Source organism: Indicator indicator, chromosome 15 (assembly GCF_027791375.1).
Source record: "Indicator indicator isolate 239-I01 chromosome 15, UM_Iind_1.1, whole genome shotgun sequence".
Classification (NCBI taxonomy): domain Eukaryota; kingdom Metazoa; phylum Chordata; class Aves; order Piciformes; family Indicatoridae; genus Indicator; species Indicator indicator.
In genome coordinates, this window is record NC_072024.1 from 94,685 (window position 1) to 118,973 (window position 24,289).

The 24,289-nt window shown below is 45.5% G+C and overlaps 1 protein-coding gene across 2 annotated transcripts in view; it reads left to right on the forward strand.

The window, feature by feature from the left end:
- FGD5 (FYVE, RhoGEF and PH domain containing 5) overlaps positions 1-24,289 on the forward strand; it is an 82,567-nt gene that overhangs the window by 29,702 nt on the left and 28,576 nt on the right. The window contains exons 3-8 of one of the 2 annotated variants that reach the window (XM_054387185.1): positions 5,220-5,349; positions 11,203-11,261; positions 11,370-11,400; positions 18,724-18,875; positions 21,235-21,391; positions 22,507-22,594. In XM_054387185.1, the coding sequence (XP_054243160.1) occupies positions 5,220-5,349; positions 11,203-11,261; positions 11,370-11,400; positions 18,724-18,875; positions 21,235-21,391; positions 22,507-22,594 (617 nt within the window). The remainder of the gene's footprint in view (positions 1-5,219; positions 5,350-11,202; positions 11,262-11,369; positions 11,401-18,723; positions 18,876-21,234; positions 21,392-22,506; positions 22,595-24,289) is intronic. The other variant, XM_054387186.1, reaches the window with a different exon arrangement.

The window sequence follows — 24,289 nt, forward strand, 5'->3', positions numbered from 1 at the left end:
CAGTGAAGTCAATGAAACTGCCACTTAAAGAATCACTCGGGAGGAAATAAGTAGGGACCTTCTCTGCCACTTAGACACACACAAGTCTATGGGGCCAGATGGGATTCACCCAAGGGTGCTGAGGGAGCTGGCAGGGGTGATCTCCAAGCTTGTAACTCAAAATCTCCCACCTGCAGCAGAAAACAGCAACACAAACAAACATGACTGTGAAATGGTTCCAGATTTCTGTATGTCACTTCAGCTACAAGAATGTAAACTTGACTCTATGCCTTAACTTACACGAGTGTGATCCTGGTGGTACCCATCCCTCTTTGACTTAAGGACTGGACCGTAACAGTTAAATCCCTTTCAGTTTGTACTCAACGGGATGAAGAGAAGCCAAATTGTGCCCCAAGGCAGATGGACAGAGCAGTTCTGTTTTAGATGCTCAAAGGGATCTACAGTGTCCAAAGCCTTCAGCCTTACCTCTGTATTCAACGTGACATTGCTCTGGGGTTAGCCACTTTACACATAAATGAGAGCCAAAGCAGAAAAAAGTTAAGAAGGGTGTCAAAGATAATAACAAAGAATTTGTAACAGGCCAGAGGTTTCAGCTTTGCTTCCCAGACAGTAGTCTGCTCACAGACGTGTACTTTTCATACTCTGAGATAACCATCAGGTTACTAGATGAAGGTCACTTCTGACAGGAGATGTCTTTCCCTTCTCCTTATTAATGCAGTTGGCATTAATTTATGAGAGCAGTAAGTCTTACAGAGGTTTTAGAGTGAAATCAGAGAGTCGTCTTCTGCTCAAAGACAATAAATATTAAATACAAAGAGACACCACCGAGGTCAAGGTGAATTCCTCCCATTTTTACACCAGACTGTCACTAAGTCATTTTATAGAGAGGAACAGGACAAAAGGGATAAGTGGTTTCACTGTCAGAGGCCATTTGTGTCCTGAGTAGGGCATGCTCAGCAAATCCCTTGAAACCCATCCTGAAAGTTAGTGGATGGTTTCCTTCTTATCTTCTGTCCTTTGACAGATGTGCAATATGAAAAGCTTCAACATGAAGCAGATGTATGGCCTGCACAGTCTGGGAAGGAAGAAGGGTTTGACAGCATAAAACAGAGCCTTTCAGCACTGCAAAGCACTCAGGTCTTGACATTGCCTCTCTCGGTTCAGGTTTTCAAGCACTGCAAGGATTCCATATGGCAAAAGGTTACCAGAGATGGGGGACAGTAGAGCACTGCAAAACAACAGGGCTGTGATTTAGCAAGGAAAAGAAGTGGAAGAAAAGCATAAGGAGAGCTGTGCTCATGCCCTAAGGAACATCTCTGCTGGTGCCGTTGGATAGAAAAGTTCTGGGGGCCTGTGAAGCTACTGATTAAATGACAGTAAAAGCTGTGTGGTGGCTGCCATGGGATGTAAGGAGTGTGCTCAGAGGAACCAGTAAGGGCAGAGCTGCCTTCAAGAAGCCATCTGTATTCTCAGCCACCCCTTTGTACCTCTGGCATGGCGGTGAGCTGAGCTCAGCCCTCCTAGTTCCTTGCCAGGAACCTCTGGGGAGGAAACCTTCCCTATTTACAGGAAATGCAGGACAAGGGCCGGAGGGCCAGGCTCAGCACAAGCTAAAGCCACCACAGCTTGCTGCCTCTGCAGTGTGCTGGGAAGAGCAGGGAGGGGTGTGCCACTTGTCCCAGCTCCAAGGACTGGGTTTTGAGCTCAGGCATGTCCATCTTTTGCTGTTGCTTCATTTTTTCTAATGATTTACAGCTGCAGGGTCAGGTTTACAGATTTACAGATGCAGGAGAATGGTGCCCACAAAGAACAGTGCACCTGGGGTATATGGCTGGGCTGTGAAGGTGCCTCAGAGCAAGAGCAACCCATCCATCCCATGGAACATGGCCAGTGAGACCTCACTGTCAGGCCTTGTCTTATCCCTCTACTGTTTGTACTGCTCCAGGCTGGTCCAGCTCGCATTCCCTTCCAGAACTACACCTGCCCTAGCACCATTGTTCTGTGAGCAATGGCATTTGAAAGGACATGGCCAGCACACAGCCCAACCTTATACATTTCAGATGTAGAAAGAGCCACTTGATAGAGAGGATGGATACTCTGAAGTTAGCATAAAGTATAAGTGAAAAAACTGTGCACAGAAAAAATACAGCATCTGGCAGTCTGTGAATTGTGAACTCTGAAGTCTCTCTTCCGTTGTGTATTTCCACAGTGCTCACTCATTTCCCATGTACACACCATCTGTGCTCAGGTTTGTCCCAACTTCTGCTGGGGAGGGATCACAGGCAGTAGAGACTTGTCTCTTGACTTCACGAACAAGGGAGCTGGTCCTATTGCACTGGTCTTTTCAGCTTTCCTCTCTTTGATGGCTTCATCCCCTGCTCAGACCACATATTCTTCTCCTTTGAGGCCAGACATAAACATCCCTATAGCGGCAGGATAACCACACGCTCTGTAGAGTCCGGAACCTCTCTTTCCAGATGTACCACTCCACAGTGAAGGTAGATAGATAACTAGCGGAGTGCATCTGTACAGCTTCTTCCTGCTCCATACCGACTGGCTGCACTGCTAATTACACTAACTGGTGCTGAAGAGACGACTTCTGTTCCACACTTTCCTCCCTATCATTGCTACAAGATATTACTTGGGGATTATCAAGTCTGTTGAGATACTACCAACTCTGAGAGGATTTCTCCATTTATTTTCCACACCATCAGTTTTATTAGCATCTTGCATTGCATTAATGTTTATTGATTGCAGTAAGTTTATTTAGCAGTGCTTTTAATGAGCACCTTCACCTGGTGACCAGTTCCTGGGTACAGTCCAAGTCTTCAGGAGCTAGGGCTGCTAGAAACACACGAAATGGGTGAAAGAATGTGAATGTATTTGACTAAAACATAGGCTGGGTATCAGGAAAGGTGTAGTGTCCAGGAGCTCTGTGGCAGAGGTGAAGACCTCAGTGCTGCTGGAGTGGATGGAGAAGGGCAGGATGAAGAGGGTGGCACAAACATGTCCATCCCATTTGCAAATGGGACCTGTAAGATTTTGGGACTTCTCTTTAAACACAGCAAGTGCCACTGGACTGTGAGCCTGCTATAAACAAAGCCTCTGCAGCGGTACAGCAATAGTGCAGGCTTTGCTGTCCCATGAGCCTTTAGCAGTGCTGCTCACAGTGGCTTCCAGACCAAGCCAATCTTCACAAGTTACAACGTGTTCTTACATTAACATACTGCAGCCATTCATCAGAGAGAGAGAGAGGAAAGGAGAAAGGGACTTGATGTCACCTCTGCTGGGGCAAGCAGTGACAAATTGCAGAGGTGCTGTGCAATGGCTGAGCTTATGAACAAGCCTGCAGCGCTCTTTCCTCCATCCACCCTGGCCTTGCTTCCCCTTGTGCTGGGCCCCCCCTGCTGCCGTAGCTGGGCAGGTTTGGGGACGTACAGCGATGCTGCCCGCACTGACAGACTGCAGGCAGGAATAATAACCAGGAGAAGACACCGGCGGGGAACAGTGCTGCTGCTGCTTGGCTCCTTCTCTCTGCACATGAGGGAGGAGCTGCCTGCAGAAATGAGAGGCTGGCAGCTGCAGCTGCATGGGAGGGAGAAACAGAGCCCTGACTGCAGCTTGGAAGTGAATGCAGATACGTAGGGAGTTTCCTTTCCGAAAGGAAGCAGGAGTCTGCTCAGAGGCCTTGGCAGTCTCCTTCTTCACTGCCCTCCCACTTACATTAACCATCATTGCTTCATCTCCTGTCACTCTTGCACTGCCTTTGAAGCTGTGGATTGTTCACATCTGGGATCCCCACATGGGAGATCAAAGAAAAATAAAGAGATGAGGCAGAGCTGTAAAAGCACATCAGTAACATTTCAGAGGAAATGAGAACTAAAGGAATCATACACTGTGAGTTTACAGGCTGACCTGCTTGGCCTGAATGTCTGCAGGAACACACAGAGATGTCAGATTTTGTTTCTCACAACAGACTTTCCTTGTGGGCTGAACACTGGAACCTGCCTCTGACCTGGGGCCACAGTGGTGTGTAAGCTGCATATAAGCTGCATATAAGCTCCTAGAATGATAATGTTGCCAAAAATACTGATCTGGTCCTTGAATGTGAAAAGACAGCGAGGTGAGGTAGGAACAGATCCACTGGTGTAACCACCACTGCTTTTGCCAGTGCTGGAATGTGGAGTCCAGCAGTATCAAGAATGGTACTAAAACTGGCTGGTGGTAAAAAGTGGTACTAAAATGGTTAGTAAATTGGATAATGCTACTGGAAAATTGAATAAAGTTCAGAGATTTTAGAATGATTAAATGATAGGAGGCATGACAAAGTAAGACACCAAGATCTTTACCTATTTCAAAGAAAAGACAAAATGAAAGGACAGCCTGAATATAGCTTGTGAGTGCCTGCACAGTAACACAACTTGGAAGACTGCCTCCAATTAAGCAGAAAAAGGTTTAACAAGGTCCAGTATCTGAAATTTAGAGCTAGGCATATTCAGAACAGCAATAAAAGACACCTTTCTACAGAGCAAAGGGCAGGCAGCACCTGAAGAACCTACCTCTAGTCATGCTTGTGAAGGATTTGAAATCACTAGCAAATTTAATTAAAAAAAAATTCTCAAAGAAAATGCTGGGAAATGACTGGCTACACACCAGATGCAGCAGTCTCATTGCATGGCTTTCTCTGGGTTTCTGGAGCTGAATTCAGATTCCCTTGAAACAACTCAAGGACTCTGGGATCTAAGTACCTTCTGCTTTAATTGATGCTATTGGTATTATACTTTTCTCATCCTTTTGATGTTTTCCTAGAAAATCCATTTTTAATGAGCAGTGAGATGCTAATATGATTTTATTACATCCATCTTGAGGGGTTGATTAGGGAGAAAGAAAGTAGTTCTGGTTGCAACTTTGAACTTTTTGCTCCAAACCAAGCAAACTGAGCCAGATCCTTTAGGGAAGCTTGAACAAGTTCTATTCCCACTGCTCCTTTCAGATCCTTCCGTTAGTCTAAATGGTTGCTGTTGAGCCTGGCAGAAACAAACAAAACAAAACAAACCAACAAAACACCAACAAACCCCCAAAGCCTGGTAAATCTTGCTTTCATAGGCCAGCAGGTCTGCAGGGACTCCCTGCCCACCCTGCTTGGATTTGTTGTGTTTGAGCACGAGCAAGTGTCTGGGAAGCACCCTGGTGAGCCAGTCTGTTCCTTCTCTCTGCAGTGCCTACACCGAGCCCTACAAGGTGTGCCCAGTCTCTGTGATACCCATGGAGGTTGTCACATCAGATGAGGAACAGAAGAGTTCAGAAGATGATGAGAGCAGCCCAGGTGATCCCAGCCTCATCAACCAGGTAAAAGAGCTGAAAATGTGAATGCAAGAAATCCAGAGAGGTAGAAGCTATTTGCAGAAGAACCTGGATTCTCAGCTCTCTCTGCTTTTTGCCTGGTGCTCATTTGGAAATGTCAGAGCCATCAATCTTTTGCACAAGCACCAGTTTATCCCCGTAGTGTATGGAAAGCCAAAGAATTGCAGTCCTAAGAAGGGCAGTGGAGGCAACATAGCCAGCAGGAAAGGCCTGACTTCAATGTTAGGAAAACTCAGCTCAGAAGAAGGCTTTAGCTGTAACTCTGAGAATTTTAACACTGCCTTTGATAAAACCATGACGAATACATTATTTGGACCAGTTCTGTATTGGCTAGAAGATGCAGTAAATTATCTAGAAGGTCTCTGCCATCTCAAAGTCTCTCATCATGGGAAAGTGCACTCACATTTGGGTTTGTTTTACCAACTTCTGATGAATAAGACGGCTCTTAAATTATGGAGAAGATCATGGAAATGTGACCACAGCTTCAGAACATACAAGGCTGTTCTAACCTCCATTAAGCTGACTAATGGTGCAGTTGTTAAAGAAATTACATTGAACAATTTTAGTCACAAAGTTATCTTTGCTTTTCAGTGTTCTTAAAACCTAGTATGAGTCCAACAACCTTAGGTTGTGTGTCTGAGTGTAGCACCCACTGCACAGCCCAGTTCAGATCTCTTCAGGCATTGCCAGAGCACAAAAGCTTTCTTCACAGACAAGTGTTGAGGGTGAGGAGCAGAATTTTCCCCTTACCAGGACACCAGTTCTTGAGAAGCAGAAAAGCAAACTGCAAGCAGAATGCCAGTAAAGGGCAGATGAACAAGCTGTTGCTCTCATCTCTGAGGGAGAAGAGCTTCCTTTGATTTCCTTGTGTGCTGTATCACTTTGAGCTCTACAGTACAGGGTGCTGTGCTGCCTTTAGTACCAGTGGAAGATACTGGTTGACAGTAGGCTGAACATGAGCCAACAGTGTGTCCAGGTAGCCAAGAAGGCCAATGGCACCCTGGCCTGTGTCAGGAATAGTGTGGCCAGCAGGAGCAGGGAAGTCATTCTGCCCCTGTACTCAGCACTGGTTAGATGACACCTTGAGTACTGTGTCCAGTTCTGGGCCCCTCAGTTTAAGAAAGATGTTGAGTTGCTTGAATATGTCCAGAGAAGGGCAACAAAGCTGAGGAGAGGTCTGGAGCACAAGCCCTATGAGGAGAGGCTGAGGGAGCTGGGGGTGTTTAGCCTGGAGGAGGCTCAGAGACCTTATTGCTCTCTACAACTACCTGAAGAGAGGTTATGGCCAGGTGAGGGTTGGTCTCTTCCACCAGGCAAGCAGCGACAGAACGAGAAGACGCAGTCTCAAGCTGCACCAGGGGAGTTTTAGACTGGATGTTAGGAAGAAATTCTTCACAGAAAGACAGATTGGCCATTGGGATGTATTGCCCAGGGAGGTGGTTGAGTCACCATCCCTGGAGGTGTTTAAAATAAGACTGGATGAGGCACTTAGTGACATGGTTTATTTGATTAGATGGTGTTGGGGGATAGGTTGGACTTGATGATCTTGAAGGTCTTTTTCAACCTGGTTAATTCTGTATTCTCTATCTCCTTGCTGACATGAAACAAAGAGTTGCAAGTAGTCTTAGCTTTTTCCCTCTGAGATTCATGACATTTTTTGGTTGGTTGTTTTCATACTGTTTCGGAAAGGGAAGAGCCTTTAAATTTCTGACATTCCCTGTTAGGTTGAAAATACTTTTCCTTTCAGTTCTATCAGTTAGCTGGCAAACCACAAGCATTTCTAGAACACACACTAGTGTAATATTTACACAGCATACACTAGTCAGGTTTCTCAGCATCTCTTAGAGGAGATGCCAGTGAAGAAGTGACTACAAACTTGGGACTTGAGTTCACAAGGGAAATGCATGCAATCACTATACACTTGGAAGCAAATTCAAGGCTGCTAAAACTAATTGTATTGCCATTTTTGTTGGGGTTTACTCAAGATACTAGGAAATTATGGCTTTCTAAATGCCCCCCATATTGCATCTCATACATTTTAGGTGTTCTGTTGTGCTGAGGTAACTACACTGTGTGGCTGTCACAGAAGAAGGCAACACTTAGAGAACAAGCATGTGCTTCAGAGTCTAAATTGGTGGTATCCCTCCCAGTCTGCAGTTGAACACAAACTAGATATCTGCACATGCCTGACAGAGAACATCAGAAGAGGTCTGGTTGTTTGGTTGGCCTTTGCTTCCCAAGCTATTCGCCAGCAAGGATCACAGTACACAGGACCCAACTTCCACAAGTTCCTGGCAAGCTGTCTTAAAACAGCTTCATCTGAGTACAGGCCATATGTCCAAGCTGGCTGATGAGTCAGTGCCTGTGCCTACTAATCCTGCCAAAAAGCAGGCCAGGAGAGGAGACACAAACTGATCTGCCACTTACAGTTCTGGCTGCAGTAAGATTAGCCACTCTGCAATCTGCTGGGCTCTAGCTACAGGCTGTAGAAAGAGGTTTGAGCAGCAGCAATTTCATCCCTGGATAAGCCACTTGCTGGATAAGCCTTGGTAAGCCAAGTCAGGGGGCTGCACTTGTGTACTGGACCAAGATGTAGAGATGAGAGCTGAGACATCTTTGAGCATCTTTGTTCTTGTAGCCTCACTAGGGCAGGAATCGCTCTGGATAGACTAAGGGCCCTGGGAAAATATCCTGTCAAACCCTGTGTGTCCCAGCTGCTCCCAGGCCCCAAGCTGTTAGAAGAGACAACTGTTCTGGGCAGTCAGAGGCCACTTAGCATCAGGACTCTCTTGCTACTCTGCAACAGCCTCAGCATCACTGCTGAAGTGGAGCAATAAGTAAATGTGGCCAGGGAAGCCAAATTTCCTAGGGAAAATGGTCAGTACAAGACTCTGACCTGAAGGATGCAATACATTTAATGGCTGTCATTCACCCATGCCAGCCACAGACTAACAGTGATACAGGAATCTTCCAAGGTCGTGTGCGGCCCACACCACAGATTCTCTGTCAGAGAAAAGGGCTTCCAGTTCCCTGTAACTAAGAGATGAACAGGGTAAATTCCATATTCCTACAGCTCTTGTCTCAGAAAGCAAGGATGTCTTTGCAGAAGGAGGATTGTTTTTCCTACCCTGCTGCTTCTGCCTCCTTTTATTGTCCTCTCACACAGATCTGGGTGCCAAGGAACATTGGCTGCCTGTCAAAACCTGTCTCTGTAATGCCAAAGCATAATGCTCTTGTCCAGCTTCCCAAGGAAGCCACTCATCCTCAGGACAAGAGAGTAGCTGTATGACAGGAACGAGTTCAGAAGCACTGTCATTTGGGGAGAATTGGCAGAGACCTGTTGGTCTGGATGCCAAGAATAGTACCATGGCTTTGGAAATGAGCTAATCTCCTTAAACAACTGTTTGGGGCTGGCCAACAAAGAGCTGCTCTTGGGTTTTAGAAAACAAAAGCACATGCACATCTGGGGTTTCTTGGGTTATGTTTTTCTCTTTCTTAGCAAAACAGTTTTCTCCCATCATTGAGCTGGCTGTAAACCTAAACTTCCTGATTCTTTTTTACTGCTAAAATCAGAAAAATCCATCTTGGACACACCCAGCTAGCAGATGGAGGGGACTTGCACCGTACACAAATAGGGTGCACTAAACTTATGCACAAAGGTCTCAAAACAAGCAGCACAGCTACTGTCTCATGGCAGCAGTACATAGAAGTGCTTTGCCTGCTCCTTATCCATTTCCACTGTGTGGGCTTGGTTTCCAGACTCCATTAATCATTCTGTTTTGAAAACCTTTAACCTTCACATATTAAAACCCACACAGATGCAAACACACAAAACTGAAACATGCTGGAGTTGGGACTGACAGATTTGTGTGCTTTCAGGAAGCATGTAATTCAGCAGCCTTGCAAGGGATATCTCTTGGTTTATAGAATTACATACACTCCTCAGGAGAGCTGCAACCTAGCTCTTCAAGGAAGGGGCCTGGGAGAGAGGGGATGGGGACTGCTTTTGCCTCTCTCTCACTGGTTCACAGAGCCAGCCTGGAAAAGTAATTTGTTCCCATAATGCCTCATCTGGCACCACTGTGACATCCCTGTGAGCTGCAACATAGCTCACAGCCATTGCAAAAGGGGCATTATGAAGTCACTCTGCTCAGAGACTGAAGCTTGCAAACTGCTGTCAGCCTCTGAGTGTGACAGCAGTGCTCTTGTGCTGGGTACCATCCAGCTGCCATGCACCTTCCCAAGGAGGCTATAAAACACACAGGGAGTGCAGAGAGATGTAGTTTGGCCCATGTGGCAAGCCAGTGGCACACACGAGAGTGGAGCTGTTGCTTCTACGGCTTGACTGGCTTCCCTGCTTTTGAAATGCAAAGGGTTACTTCCTGAGTACTCCAGATGTGGCTTGCACACTACTAGGGCTCTGTTCTGGTGAACTGTTCAGTGATACACTGTGCCACACAACGCCAAGGGTCCCCACATCTGCTAAGCAGAGGCATGCCATGAGGGCTGGAAGGCAGTTTCTGAAGTGGGAACTGGGAAGGAATTATACTGCTGGGCTGGGCACAGGACTGGCTGCAGGGAGTAAAGAAGAGGGCACCTTGGTGGTGTTAAAATAATCACTTGGACTTTGTTTCCAAAACCTAATGCTTGAGGGACCTGCACACTCCCTATCCCCTGTTCCCTGAAGTCTGTCTCTGGACACTGTCCTCAGTCTCAGAGTTCATTTCCTGGTTGAACAGCAATTAAGTAACACAAGACAGGGAATGCGTAGAGACATCATCTCAAGCTTGCCCTGACTCCTAACAGCTCCTTCCTGCAGATTTTGTGCAGGAAATACAGCCACAAACTTCCCACCTGACTTCGACCAAGGGGCCACATCATATCTCAGTAAGTCCCAGTCTCTCCGGAGTAGGCTTTCAGAAGCAGGATCTGTAGGCAGTGGGTTTTCAGTGTACCTGGTCTAGCAAACAATGTTGCAAGTCTTGCTGCTGAACTCATCTCCCAAGTCCACTTTAGGACACTAAGGGCTGCTTTGCTTTACTACTGCTAGAATACTGGTTTAGTTCCCTCTTTCACCACTACTACATACATTAAATTTTTCCCAGTAGATTCCTTGCAGTAAATACTTCTATGCCTTGGTCATTTCTTACCATAAGGAAAAGTAATGAAATAGGAGTAAAATACCCTAATTAGCCACTTGTACCTCAAAGCTACACACTTTGCTTCTGTCACAGTTTTCTGTGCCTCCCCTGAAGCCTGCCAGTGAAGCAGGTGCCAGTGAGGGTTCAAACGATGTGCTCTGCTGGGTCCCTGGACTGTTTGCTTCCTGGAGATACTTATGCCCATTTGGCTTAGAGGTTTTGCTCAGCATGCAGTAAAAACCCTTTGCCCCACTTGCTCCCACAGGGTTCACAACGGTCAGAACAGTTGGAATATGCCCATTTTGAGAAAGAACTCCCTTCTGCATGTGATGAAGTGTACTAGACAATACAGCCTGAGCCTCAGCAGCCATGAAGCTGGTCTGTTCACAGCTATGTACTTTTTGCTTCTCTGACTAATTTTGGAGCTGTAAAATCAACAGAAAATGTTTTTCCTTCAATAATAACAACACATTTTTCAAACCTGACGTCTGTCTTAGCAGCTATTACACTGTCCTATGTTACTAGGATTTGAGTTGCAGAAAGAGCCTCTCATGGAAAGGACTCCAGGAAGCCAGACACTGAACAAAAATAAAAGCGTGGCCGCTATTTTGACTGAAGGAATATGTCAGTTCAAAGTGCTCTCTAACACTTCTTGCGATGAGACATCTCTTGACTGTCTGGTTTTTGCTGTTAACAGAAAGAAGGCCAGTCCAGAGCTTACCTCATTGCCCAGGAGCTGATGTCTTCAGAAAAAGCGTGAGTTCATTGTTACAATGTCTGTTGCTCTCCTAAAGCTGAAGCTACACAGCCCACCCTTCAGCATAGGTCTGACGGCAATTAATGAAAGTTTGTCTCTTTCCCCAGATACATGGAGATGCTTCAGCTGTTATGTATGGTGAGTAAATACTTTCAATCACTGAAACCTAATTGCCCTTTTCCTTAGCTGCAGTTTAGGAGACATAAAGCACTGAAAGGACTGAGGTGAATTTGAGGAGGAATGGCTTACTGTAAACCATGGCAAAAGAATGTCTGCTACTCATCAGCTCTTGCTACAGATCCTAGCATTTATCAGTCAGAGGGACAAATGCTGACCAACAGTGCTTGCTGGGACTCTGAGACAGGTGTGAGATGCAGAGTAAGCCTAGTGCACAGATGAAGATGGCAAAAAGTAGCTCTGGGCTGTCCCTGGAGGACACCCCAAACCCTAGCAGTGGATAGACACTTTGAGGGAGAGAAAAGTTAATGAGCTCATCACTGAACTGTGCTTCTCAAGCACAGTTGCCAAAGCTTAAGAGCCTTCTCAGGCATAGGCAGCAGAGGCAGGAGAGCAGCCTTAAATGTGACAAACACCTTACAAACAATTGCATTTCAACAAATCAGGAACTGCCAAGCCAATCAGCTGGGAACTACACACTTTGAGGGACTTAGCTGCTTAGCTGGAGTCACCTTGCTGATAACCTGCCTAGCTATTTGCCTCACCTGTCCTGGCTTTCCTCTGATTTCTGCACAGATGAACACATTATTTGACGCTCTTTGACACTAGGGAAATGTAGTTATCCATTGTGACCTGGGGAAGCCCATGCTGTTTCTGGGCCAGGAAATGGATGCTTCTAGGACTTTTCCAGTCCCTTTGGGACTTACATTGCTTTTTTCTCCTTCCTCTGGTAAATCCCTGTGTGGCGAATTTAGCTTGGGGCTGTGTGTGTAAATGAATAATTTATGCACTTTCACAATAATCCTATTTGCTTCCTGTAGAAATCATTTGGAAGGAATAGGAAATGTCATTTTTGCTCTCTTTTCCAAGTTGATTGCTCTAACATGGGTTTATATCTTTGCCAGAATTGTTTAGCATACAAACATTTATGGAAGCAAGTGCATGCTGCTCCCCTCCCACTGGATGGACTCCAAACTGTTGGTAATCCCTAATAAAAAGAATCTTCATAAAAATTACAGCTCATAGGTTAGTTAGGGAAAACCTCTGCTTGATTGCTAATTTTTTTCTGCTGCAGTGCTACAGAGCTGGCTCAAAGATAGGAGGGAATGAAACCAGACTTTTCCGAACTAACTCAGAAATGTAACTACACCCTACTGTGCTGCTGGGGAAGTCAGGCACTTTCTAAGCAGCAGCCACTGTTGGATCTTTATATCCCAATCCAGAAACCTAGATAAACCATTACCAATTTTACAGTGTGTAAGTCACTCAAATTCCAGGGGTATTACTGCTGAACAGAGGCTTTTCAGATCTGTCACAGTGCAAAAAGTTACAATTAACTCGTTACTCCTTGTTGCATATTTGAGCAGTGTTAGAAATAGTCACATTGATAAACCTTGTGCTTCACTGTCTGCTTGCTGTCGGCACTGGCAGATGTCACAAGCAACCACCAGTGACCACAAAGTCACCAAACTGCCCTCAAGGTACAACATCCCATTCATGGCCACTCAGGACCAGAGGCTTCCTCGACTGCATATCTCAGCTCAGGCAAACATTTCTCTCTGCTGATCACCAGCTTTCTCAGGAAAACGATTTCTACATGCTCATCTTCAAGTCTCAGATCTCATCTTCTTACATAAACCCACACTGGTAAGAAAGGCAAGGAACTAAACCACACCCGAGCTGCTTTCAGAAAGTAAAAAAAGTTTTTTCTTAAGCCTACAGCAGGAGCATTTGCAGACTTGGCTGGTGCTGATATTCATTCAGCATAACAGAGTCTGTTTGGCCTTTCAGTGGAGACTTTAATAAACTGATTGATTGCCAAAATGATGACATTTCCATACACCCACTCTGCTATTGAACTGAAAGAGTGGAAACATTGTGTGAGCTCACAAACTCAGTATCAGTTGGTGTGGTAGCAGTGATAATAATCTAAAGGGTTGGCTGTTTTTCGCCCTGCTCAAAGGTAATGCAAGTCTCTGGAGCAGGGAGTTAAGAACTTACTCTGCACTGAGCAGTTGGGACTGGCAAGGCCTTGCAGGCCCAAAGCTCCTTAGAGGACCAAGACTCTGATCTATTTGCTTCCTTTCAGCCAGTCTGTTTCAAGTGACTGTACTGGAGGTACAGTGTGACTCAGATTGCCTCAGGATCTCTCTGTACAGGATCAAGCACTTGCTTGATAGCTCACCATCTTTGCATTTATTTTGGCTTTGGCTTTTGTACATAAAATCACCTTTTCTGCACATAAACCCCTAGAAGTCGACATGACTTCTCTCTGAGGTGTTTGCTGAATTGAGGTACCAAGAAGGAACAGTTCTGCAGTGAAAAAAAAAAAACAAAACAACACTCCCAGCACTTCCCTGTTCAAGGAAAGTTGGTTCTGTTTCCTGGTTTGTGTTTTTCACATAACAATGAGTCACAGTTCTTAGAAACACCAAGACTCAGCATTTGAAGATATGGATATGAACAGATACAACATATGCTGGTTCTCCAGCCTTCAGAGCAGTTTGGGATCCAGCCTTGCACTGGGCATCCCAAGGCTTCTAAGTATAAAATAAATCTTCAGAAATAAAAAAGAACAGAACCATCCTACTGCTTGAGTCACTAACCCAGACGTACCTAAATGCAGATTATCATGAAGACAGGCTCACTGGTTAAACTCTGCTCTCAGCATGCTTTTGGGCAGCGTGTTCTCAAAAACAAAAGATTAACATCTAATGTAGGAGCCACTCTTGCATGTTAAACAAAAGAGAATTCCATCTTTCTAATTATTTACACTTCCAGTGAATAATTGGCTGAGCCTTTTCTACTACTGTGAATTTCTTGGACGATGTTCAAAGTTCTGCTGGACCGGTCAAGTCATTACTTTCCTAATTAAATGCTTTAGTGAATGGAATGTGCTGGCTAAATGAGGAGCTAGCTGTCTGTTAGACCCTCTGAAGCTCTTATAAAAGCCTGAAGATGCCCACTCTCAGTGGGCTGAGGAGGTTTTCTCATTTATTTATTCATTGTTGTCTAATCAGCAGTGGGAAAACAGCTATGTTTCAGCCAGGGAGCTTCTGCAGTGGGAACGTTGAGCCAAAATAGCTTTCAGATAATCTGTGTGTTTCTTAAAGGGAGAGGGGAGTCACACTAGCACCTCTGGCATCAGCACAATTCCCTGGCAACAGGCCCCACTGACAGACCAGTTGCAATGCTCACTCTGCAGCTCACCAGTGCTGAAACTCAGCTGCAGTGTTTTGGGTGAATGTATCTGACTGCATGGGAGTGTGTGCTGAGGCCAGAGTTCCTGACCTAGATTGCACCCTGCAAGGGCAGGATAAGAGATTAATTGTGTCTGCTGTGGTAGCATTTTCTGCTGTTCAGCTAGCAATGCTTCTGCTGAGCTCAGTAATGAGAAATCTGGGAAGATCACTGCTCAGTGCAGATCAAGGGTCGCTCACTCTGCTACAGGAGATGTGCCACTTTTTAATTCAGGGGTGCTACTTCCCCTTTCATCATTAGGAGAGAGACTGCTGGACATAATGACGATGCTTCCAGGAACCACCCATGAGTCAGACTTGGCTAAGAGCATGCTATACAGCATCTCCTGCCTGCACTCTACTTTAATATGGAGACTCTCTTCTCTGCCTTTGAACTCTTCACTCTCCCCTCAGGTGTAATGCCTAGATGTCCAAAAGAGCCTTGAATCCTGCAGCATGCAATACCTGTTGAATCCACCCTCATTTTAGAAGTGAAAGTGGTTATAAAAGCCTGCACCGCTTTATGCCATCAGCATAGACACCAGCTTTATAAAGTTTGGGCTGCAGTAAGATTTCCTGCTGTCCTCCCTGGCCCACTCACAAAGGGTGAAATATGCTACTTCTCAATATTATCAGTTCATTAAAATATCAGCTTGACTTGGGAGGCAGTTACGTTCTAGACACACATGCAGAATGATTTTTAGATGTGTGCATGTTTCATTATTTACTGATAATGACAGAGGCCTGGATGCTGCAGCACAAGCAGGGTGAATGTGCTGAGTGCAGACATGCCTCCTGCAGCTCAAGTGCCAGCAGGGCCTGTGAGGCCTGAGGCACAAAACTGGCCATGGCTTTCCTCTGCTGCATCTGTTGTGCATACTTCTCTTTTTAGGTTTTTGCCTCAGCTCTATTCCCCAATGGAAACTCACACAATGAGAACTCTCCTTGAAGTTTGCAGAAATATTCTAGGTGAATTTCTTCACCCACCAGTCCTTTGCTGTTCTTTAACATGGAGCAGAGGTGTAAGCAGGGAAGCTGTGTCAGCCATGACAGCATCAGAGGTCAGACCTTTGGTTGCTACAAATGTATATTGTTTTTCTCTGGCAGGTGGCTGCAAGAACAGCAGATTATCAGCTTCTTCAAATCACTGCATTAGACTACTTTTGAGTTAAGATTTCTTTCCATCTTGCAAAATGGCTGCTGATAGGCACACAGGATTGCTACCACTGAGCCTTGCAGCTGGACTCAATTATTGGATAGATCTAATGCAGGGCCTCACGTTTCTGCACCTGCTCTCAAAGTCCTGGAAGCAAACCCCAGCACTAACTCTTTTCCATTAACTACCCCTCGGGCCTCTGAATGAGAATACCACATTTCATACAGGTGTTGAACCCTCCAAGATACCAAACCCTGCAGAGCACTTTCTTGCTAAGTGCTCTACCAAAACCCTCTGTTTGCTGGCATTGCTGCCTCCTTTGAAAGAGTACCTGGAGATAACTACCTGCTACAAAGGTCTCCAGGCTGCTGATCCCAAGTAAACTGGGCTACCTTTCTGGAGCCCTAAGCCAGGTCCCTAAATATTTTTTCTTCAAACCTGTCCTGTAATCAGTGTTTCCTCTTAGCCTTGGTTGGCACTGCCAGCATCTCTAAAGCACTTCATATGCCAGCACCTTACAGTTAGTCTCTTCACCTCACAGAGGGTTTCAGATTCTACTGCAAGTCAAGCATGTGACAGGCAGTGCTCCACATAAACTGCAAGATCTTGTTGAAACTACCCCCACATTTCTCCTTGCCCTTACAGCAGACTCCAGGTTACATTCTCTATTTTCAGCAGAAAACAGAAGTTCTTCAGAGGCTTTCTTGGGGAAAAAAACATAACTTGCATGTGTTAGTGATGTGCACAAACAAAAGAAGAAAGCCCCCAACCAACAAACTAGCCTTTTTAACTGTGGGATTTGATCATCATTGCTTCATTTAATTACTGGTAGGGTTTATTTCAGGGGTGTTAGGGACTTGGCCATTGGATGGGCTGTAATGAACTTATTTATGGGTGTCCAAATGTAGTTCAAAGTTTTGTGTTTCAAAAATGTGTTCTTATAGAACAATTGCTGACCTTCTACATCACCTAACCAACTTGGGTTATGCTTTCACCTGCACAAACACTGGTTCAAGTATAGGCATAAGACCTGTAGTCTCATATACCCCTGGATGGGGCTGAGCTCTGTAGCCATCGTGACAGAGCCATCGACTGAAGGACTTCAGTTCATGCTCCTGTTCCAAGAAAGTTTTGACCCAGAAGGGGATTATGTCAAAGACTGCAGTGGGTTGGAGGGGATCTCTAAAGGTGATCTAGTCCAACCCCCCTGCAGTGGTGGGGGACATCCCCAGCTAGATCATGTTGCTCAGAGCCCCCGTCAAGCCTGAATTTGAGTTGTCCAGGGATGGGTCCTCTGCCACCTCTCTTGGCAACTTGCTCCAGTGTTCCATCACCCTCATAGTTAAAGAATTTATTCCTAATGTCCAAGGAGGGGGCCTCAATGTTGACCTTCTGTGTTTAGACATAGGGCTCAGGTGACAGACTTGGAGTCCTTCAGGTGGCATGATTGATTAGAGTCAGTGAGACTGCAAATGCACTTTGCATTTGATTAATGGCTTCCCAGGCACTCAGCACTTTCAGCAGGGACAGGATTTTTTTTCAGTGGATGTTTACAGTGATTACTGGTTTTATTAATCATTAGAAAACTGGCTATCCAGGCAACTGGAATGAAATGATTTGTCTGAGAATTGATTATAATCAAAGGGGCAGGCAATTAATGACTAATTAAATCCAGTGAGATGCAGTGGGAAAGGAGTGTTAATCTTGCTGCTCTGCTGTGCTGGAAAGTGGAGGGGTTCAGAGCTGCTTGGCGTTCATTTGGAGGAGATGACATTGCTGTGGCACAATAGGTTACTTAAGCACATCAGAGGTGAAACTACTGCAGCTATTCACTCCCCTGGGCACAACAAGCTGAAAGAACCCTTTGGATTCTTTCCCTTTCCCCAGTCTGGATTAATTACGATGATTGAGGACTTTGAAAGGCTGCGGATTCCTCTGATTTAAGAAAAGCATCCAGAAGATGGATTGATTGGCTTAGTTGATTGGAAAGCCTCTGGAGTGTGTGCTGGCTGACATGTGGAGTTAGATAGGCTCCCTCACACACCACAAAAACCAGGAGCTGGAATAGCACAACACTGTTATTATTTTTGGTACTGGGGCAGGCCACACTCTGGAAACCAGAACCAGATAATTAGGCAGCCCACTAATACTCTTTCAGAAATTGCTACAATCCTGTTTTATCCAGGATATAGTAAGTAAATAAGAAAATTGCCATCATGACCTATTTTTTCACCTGGTTGTAGTGGCTTTTCAGAAAATAAATGCTTCATCTATCATAGCTACTAACATCCCGCAGCCTTCCTTTTGGCAGGTATCAGCTCTTCCACTCATTCCAGTTCATAGTGAGCCAGTGTGCACACTGCAGCTGCAGGAAAAAAGGACTCTGGCTTCATAGGGAAAAATCTTTGTTCCATAGCTTGAATTTATAGCTTTGAGTTCAGATTTGGAGATAAGTGTTGCAAATTTTAGCACAAGACATGTAGATGCTGATGTATTTCACATCAAGTTGTTGGATCCAGTGAAGTGAGGAGAGAATCTCATCCATCTAAACAAATTATGCCACTATAAAATGAGACCAACTGCACTCAGAAAAGCAGGGGAAAGGCAAGGTAAATAATAAGATGCCAAACTGATTGTGTGCATAAGGGTCTGGCACTTGGCTAGGTGAAATGCTCAACTTTGTGAAATTCAGCTGAAAATGTTTATGAACCAATGGATGGAAGTAAATATAAGCTGTGGTCTCCTTGCTATACTGAGCACACTCTGTCACTGTTGGTGGCATCTCTTACAACTCCTAGAACACAGAGTTTAGGAGCCAAGAACTTGTCATGGTAATTCAGGAAAGAGACTTTAAGTCTCTTTGCCTAATTTCTGTATTGTTGTTCACAGGATTTCTATGAAAATATGTTGAAAGTCCTTGGAGAAGAAGATGAAAATGGACAAGAAGAAGTTAAACTCAAGCAGGGCTTAAGCAAACTCCCTGAAATTTATGGATTGCACCAAGACATCCTGGGAGAACTTGAAGAAAGAGTCCTTAAGTGGTAAATATGGAATGGCATGGTTTGATGGCCTTACCATACCCTCCACAGCAGGTGGTTGAACTCCTGAGTGTTGCCTTGACCCCACTAACAGGAAGGCTGCAAGGAATAGAACCTGAGCCACTTTAGCACATTTTGCATACAAGCAGCAGGAAGCAAATGTAGAGTCTGTCAGGCTAGGAAACCAACTACTGAAAGGTTTGTGCAGTGCACAGCCCCCAGCTCTGAAATGGCCCTGTCAGTCAGTGGGCACCATCACCCTGTTTTCATGGGCATTAGCCTCTGATACCAGTTCACAGTCATCACCAGTGGCTTCACACTTATGGCCTGAAGGCCACAGACTCATGCTGGGGGAGGCAGGAGCAGCAAACATCAGAAGTGATCCTAAAGATCTGCTTATAGAACTCTACATAGCAACTGCGTAGCTCTCAGTTAAGGGGCACCCTCTCACTCCCAGCACCAAGGCAGGGCTCTGCACAGGCTGAGCTTCCAAGCCAAACAGACACTGTCAGCCTGCTGAGGGACTCTGCCTAAGCCAAACATCCTTACAGGGCAAAATCTTTCTATGAGAGAGTAAGCCCATGCAGAGGACAGCCAAAGCTCCCAAAGTCATTCAGTTAAAGAGACTGCTGACTTAAGCCAGGCTGTTCCACCAGTCTGTCAAACTGCTGCAATATGAATAGCTAAGAGCAATTCTCTTTGCAGACCCAAGCTGACTACATAGCAGCAGTCAGCATGGTCCCTGGCCTAGCCTGAACTACTCTGTCTCTGACAGTTTACAATGGAGCATGCAGCCCCACACCTCCACCATGCTGAACTCCGGGAGGCAGCTGTCACTGAATGGGCTGATCCCATCCCAGCACTGCCACTGAGCAGCGAAGGAAGTCAACTAGATCAGGAGAACTTCTCAATAACAGTCTTAAATGCAGGGCACAGCCCTTCCATTCAACTTTGAACTTTCAAGTCAAAGCACACAACAAAGAGAGAAAAGGCTAAAGGGGGCTGTATGTTGGTTCCTGTCCACCAAGGGACTGTTACAAATGGCAGAATAAACTCTTGAAGGTCATCAGTGATTTATAATTTAGAGGCTTATAACACAAATACAAGTGGTGTTTCCAACTGAGATATAAAATTACTTGTGTCCTAAAGAAGTCACAGCCACATGCTGGCAGCATGCTGCCTGTTCCCTAAGACAAAAGGGACACAAGTGGAAACGCCCCAAGATGCTGTCCAGGACTACTCTGTGGTACTGGAGAAAAGAGCAGGATGTCTTAGGGCACAGGCTATGCTGATGGAGGTTCCCAGTTACCACCACCCTTGAATTCCTCAGTAAGTCCTTCCATGTGTCTGTGCTCCCCCAGACACTATTGCTCTGAGGTCCCCAGGATCTCATGTCCCTCTCTTAAACAGCATTACAGTTTTGTGAGCTCAGATTTTATCCTGCTCTATCTTTGTACATGCTTCATAAATATTTCAACACTGTGCAGCTGGGTGCTGAGAAAGGGGCAACAAGGGAAAGTGGAAGATAGGATTTTGCACCTGAAGGCATCACGTAGTCCCCCACAACCAGTGCTGCTGTAGCTGAGGGAAGGTCTCTTTAGAGAAACAGAAGCTGTGTCCAGACAGGAGACTTTGTACCCACTGCAGACACGGTGCTGCCACAACAAAGGCCCAGCCAAAGGCCTAGCTGCTTTCATTCATTCATAGATTCATGCACAGAATGGTTTGGGTTGGAAGGGAACATAAAGCTCATCCAGTTCTAACCCCTGCCATGGGCAGGGACACCTTCCACCAGCCCAGGGTGCTCAAAGCTTCATCCAGCCTGGTCTTAAACACCTCCAGGATTGAGGCATCCACAACTTCTCTGGGCAGCCCATTCCAGTGTCTCACCATCCTGATAGTAAAGAACTTCTACCTAATGTCCAACCTAAATCTACCCTGCTCCAGTTTCAAACCATTGCCCCTTGTCCTGTCACCACAGGCCCCTGTCAAAAGTCCCTCCCCAGCCTTCCTGTAGGCACCCTTCAGGTACTGGAAGGCTGCAATAAGGCCCCCCATGAGCCTTCTCTTCTCCAGGCTGAACAGCTCCAACTCCCTCAGCCTGTTTCTCGTATGAGAGGTGCTCCAGCCTTCTGATCATCTTCGTGGCCCTTCTCACTGTGCCCGTTCCTCGGCAGCCTGTTTTGTTGCCCGTGTGTCAGTGAAGCACTCTCTCTTCCCTGCCATTTAGCCTAGGCTTTAGCTGCATTGTGCCCTTAGCCACTACAGCTCTAACACAATGAGAAAGAATTATGGCTCATCTTCTTTAGTTTCTGTTTATTTGTTCATTTATTTGTGGCTCCCTTTCTTTCTGTGGCCTTAGGGAGGAACGCCAGAAAGTTGCTGATGTTTTTCTCTCCAGAAAATCAAGGTTGGATTGCCACACAGCATACATTTTGCAGTTTGATAGGAATTTGGCTTTGCTAGATGAATCCTGCCTTAAATATTCCCAACTGGCTACCATCATTCAAGAGTTTGAGGTAAGACTCCTATGATTTTTTATCTGCACTACTGCATGTTTGTGCCACAGGGCTTGCACAAAGATATTGTTTCTGCAGCTCCACAAGTGTTCACACAGGGTAGAAAGGGAGAGCAGCTCTGCTCATGCATCCTCATGCTGCAGACACTAGGGTATGATATGCCTCTGTTTCCCACCTGCCTGTGAGCTCACCGACAGCTTGTTTGTGCACTGCCAGATCTGTGAGCAGGTTCTGCTGAAGTACCTGCACATGGTGGAGCAGTTGCTCAGACACACATTGGCTCAACAAGCTCTTTCAGTTAGTAACTGTTAGTATTATCATCACCCCTTCCTATCTTCTCTTCTTTCACTGCATTTTCCATCCTTTCTTTTGTACTGGTTCTGGCCAGGATGATCTTAGGGGCAGTGATCCTCCAGAATACTGTGAGAAATGGTGTCAAAGGCCTTGAAGTCCAGGTAAACAACATCCACAGCCTTTCATCCACTACGTGGATCACGTTGTTACAAAGGAGATCCGGTTAGTTAAGTAGGACCTGTCTTTATTAAATCCATGCTGACTAGTCCTGGTATGCAGCAATGGGTTGAATCTGAACGGTAAAGAGAAAAACACTGCTTCTTTCTCATGAGTGTGTTAAATCAGGTCACAACCTCACTTTAGTTTCTTGTAAACACCAATTCCAAGTCAAACACTTGCTCTCTTTCACTCAACTCCATGACTTGAAATAAGACACTAAAAGGTTGCAGGCAGAAGAAACCTTCAGTACAAAAGAAAGAACAAGGATGACAAACTTCACTGAGAACTGATGCCTCTGTCTTCAGTTGCCACGCTAAAATCTTTATCTAACTTTGACCTTCTAAATGGTATTTGCTTTCCCTCCTTTTCTTTCTGAGTGCAAACTACATGTGAATGATTCCATAGAAAATAAGCTGTTGACAGCACTTCTCTGTAGTCACAAAAACAACCCTTCCTAGGAAGCTGGGTAAATTGGAAAAGGGTCAGCAGAGCTTGTGCATGCAACAGGTAGCAAACTTTCATAGCACACATCAGATGGAGACAATAGTTTGCTGCTGAGTTCACACATCCCTGATCTTTATGTTTCCTTCCATTGAGGACAGCAGAGCTCTGGTGGCAGTCCTAGAAGTGTGAAACACCAGCTTTTGAAAGTGGTGCAGCGTGTCTTCCAGTACCGTGTGCTGCTCACAGGTCAGTAAAATCATTTTCTTAGGTACTCAGTGGAAACTTCCACTGTGCCACATGTTGGTGCCAAGGCAGCTAAAACAGGGCTGAAGGACTGTGGGATTTCCTGGGAACTTCAACATGCTTAGTGCAGGATTCAGGAAACAGCACGGACTTTGGGAAGGAGCAAGCACAACCATACTGAAAGGTCACGAAAACGTGCAAAGCCAGGTGCCTTTAGCCATTCCTTCTTGGCTTTTTATCTCTGGGAGATAACTCTAGGAGAGGCAGAGTTCAGTCTAACTGCCAGAAAACAGGTTTGATGTTATTGATACCAAGAGCAGTTATCCAAGACAGTAGGGGACATCAGTCTCCAAGGAAAGGACTCTACACTACATCCTATAGCACAGGGGCAAGCACCATCTCCTTCCTCTCCGGCACAAAGCAGTTGTATCCAGTACTGCACCCTAAGCCTCCTGTACAGCACACCTAAGGCTAGTGAGTAAGTCAGAGCAGCAGTCCCATTTCTCTGCATTGCAGGAAGCAGAGACCCAAATTCATGTAACAGCACATTCACAGAATTTACATTTACAGCAAGACCTTCCCTTCACATTCAGGATCATATCACTCCCACCTGCAGTCTTTCTGAAGGGGTGCCTTCCCTCTGGTGGCTCATTCTCTGCAAGCCACTGCAAATCCAGGAGGTCTGAGCCTGTGAAGCCACTGAACTTTCTGCAGCAGCAAGTGGCCACTAGAAAGAGCTGTAAAGGTCAGGTTTGTAACTAATGAACTTGTTGGGGAAGGAAATGGTGACACTAACAATGAATCTCAGCGTTGCCAAGTAATAGAGTCAGATCAGAAGACAAAGGAGCAAGGACCCATAGACGTGAAAATGAAGAAATGCTTTGGAAGTGTGTATATGTGTGGGTAGAGAGGGGTGCAAGATGAGTTATGTGTGGGGCAGTAAAAAGGAAGCCACAAACCTTGCCCATACCCAGCAGTCAATGAAAGGCACAGTTTGTTAGAAGGGACTCCTGTCAATGCAGCAGAACAAAGTGACCATATGAAATTTTTATTGAGAGCAGAGCTTAGCAGCAGTTTCATCTTGCTCTAGACCCTTTGATCAAAGATGCAACTCATTATTCACAGCTGGTTCTGCTTTTTCAGTGCAAGCAATACAAATGCATGCTGGATGCCAACAGGAGGGCCTTTGTCTGTCTGACCTGCTCCCCTCTCTGGGTGTGTCTGCATTAAGGGCACCCTTCCAGGCTTGCATGTTGCAGTAGTTGGGAGTCTCATGTGGCCCTTACAGTGCTTTGAGTGCATGCATACAAATACTGCATCTAAGAAAAAGGTCTTGGCATGTCCCTGTCAGAAAATACCCCTCCTCTGTCCATTTTCTCTGATGATTTGTGTGGCCCATGGTAAACTGCAAACTTGACTGAAGCAGCTTGAGCTCCTCCCTGTTCCAGATATTGGCACTAACTGAAAAAATTAAATGTAATGAGCTAGGGCTGCCAAAAGAAGATATTCCAGGAAACAGGTTCACTGTTTCAGTTCTTCACCTCAAGAAAGCAAGCCCCTCTTCACCTTCCAGAGTGGGTCTGGAACAGTACAGGCCAGATTCTCTAGACAGCATGACATGACATGACATGACATGATTAGAAAAGAAACATGCAGATGTACTTGTGTGCTGATAACTGGCTGTTTCTACCAGATAAA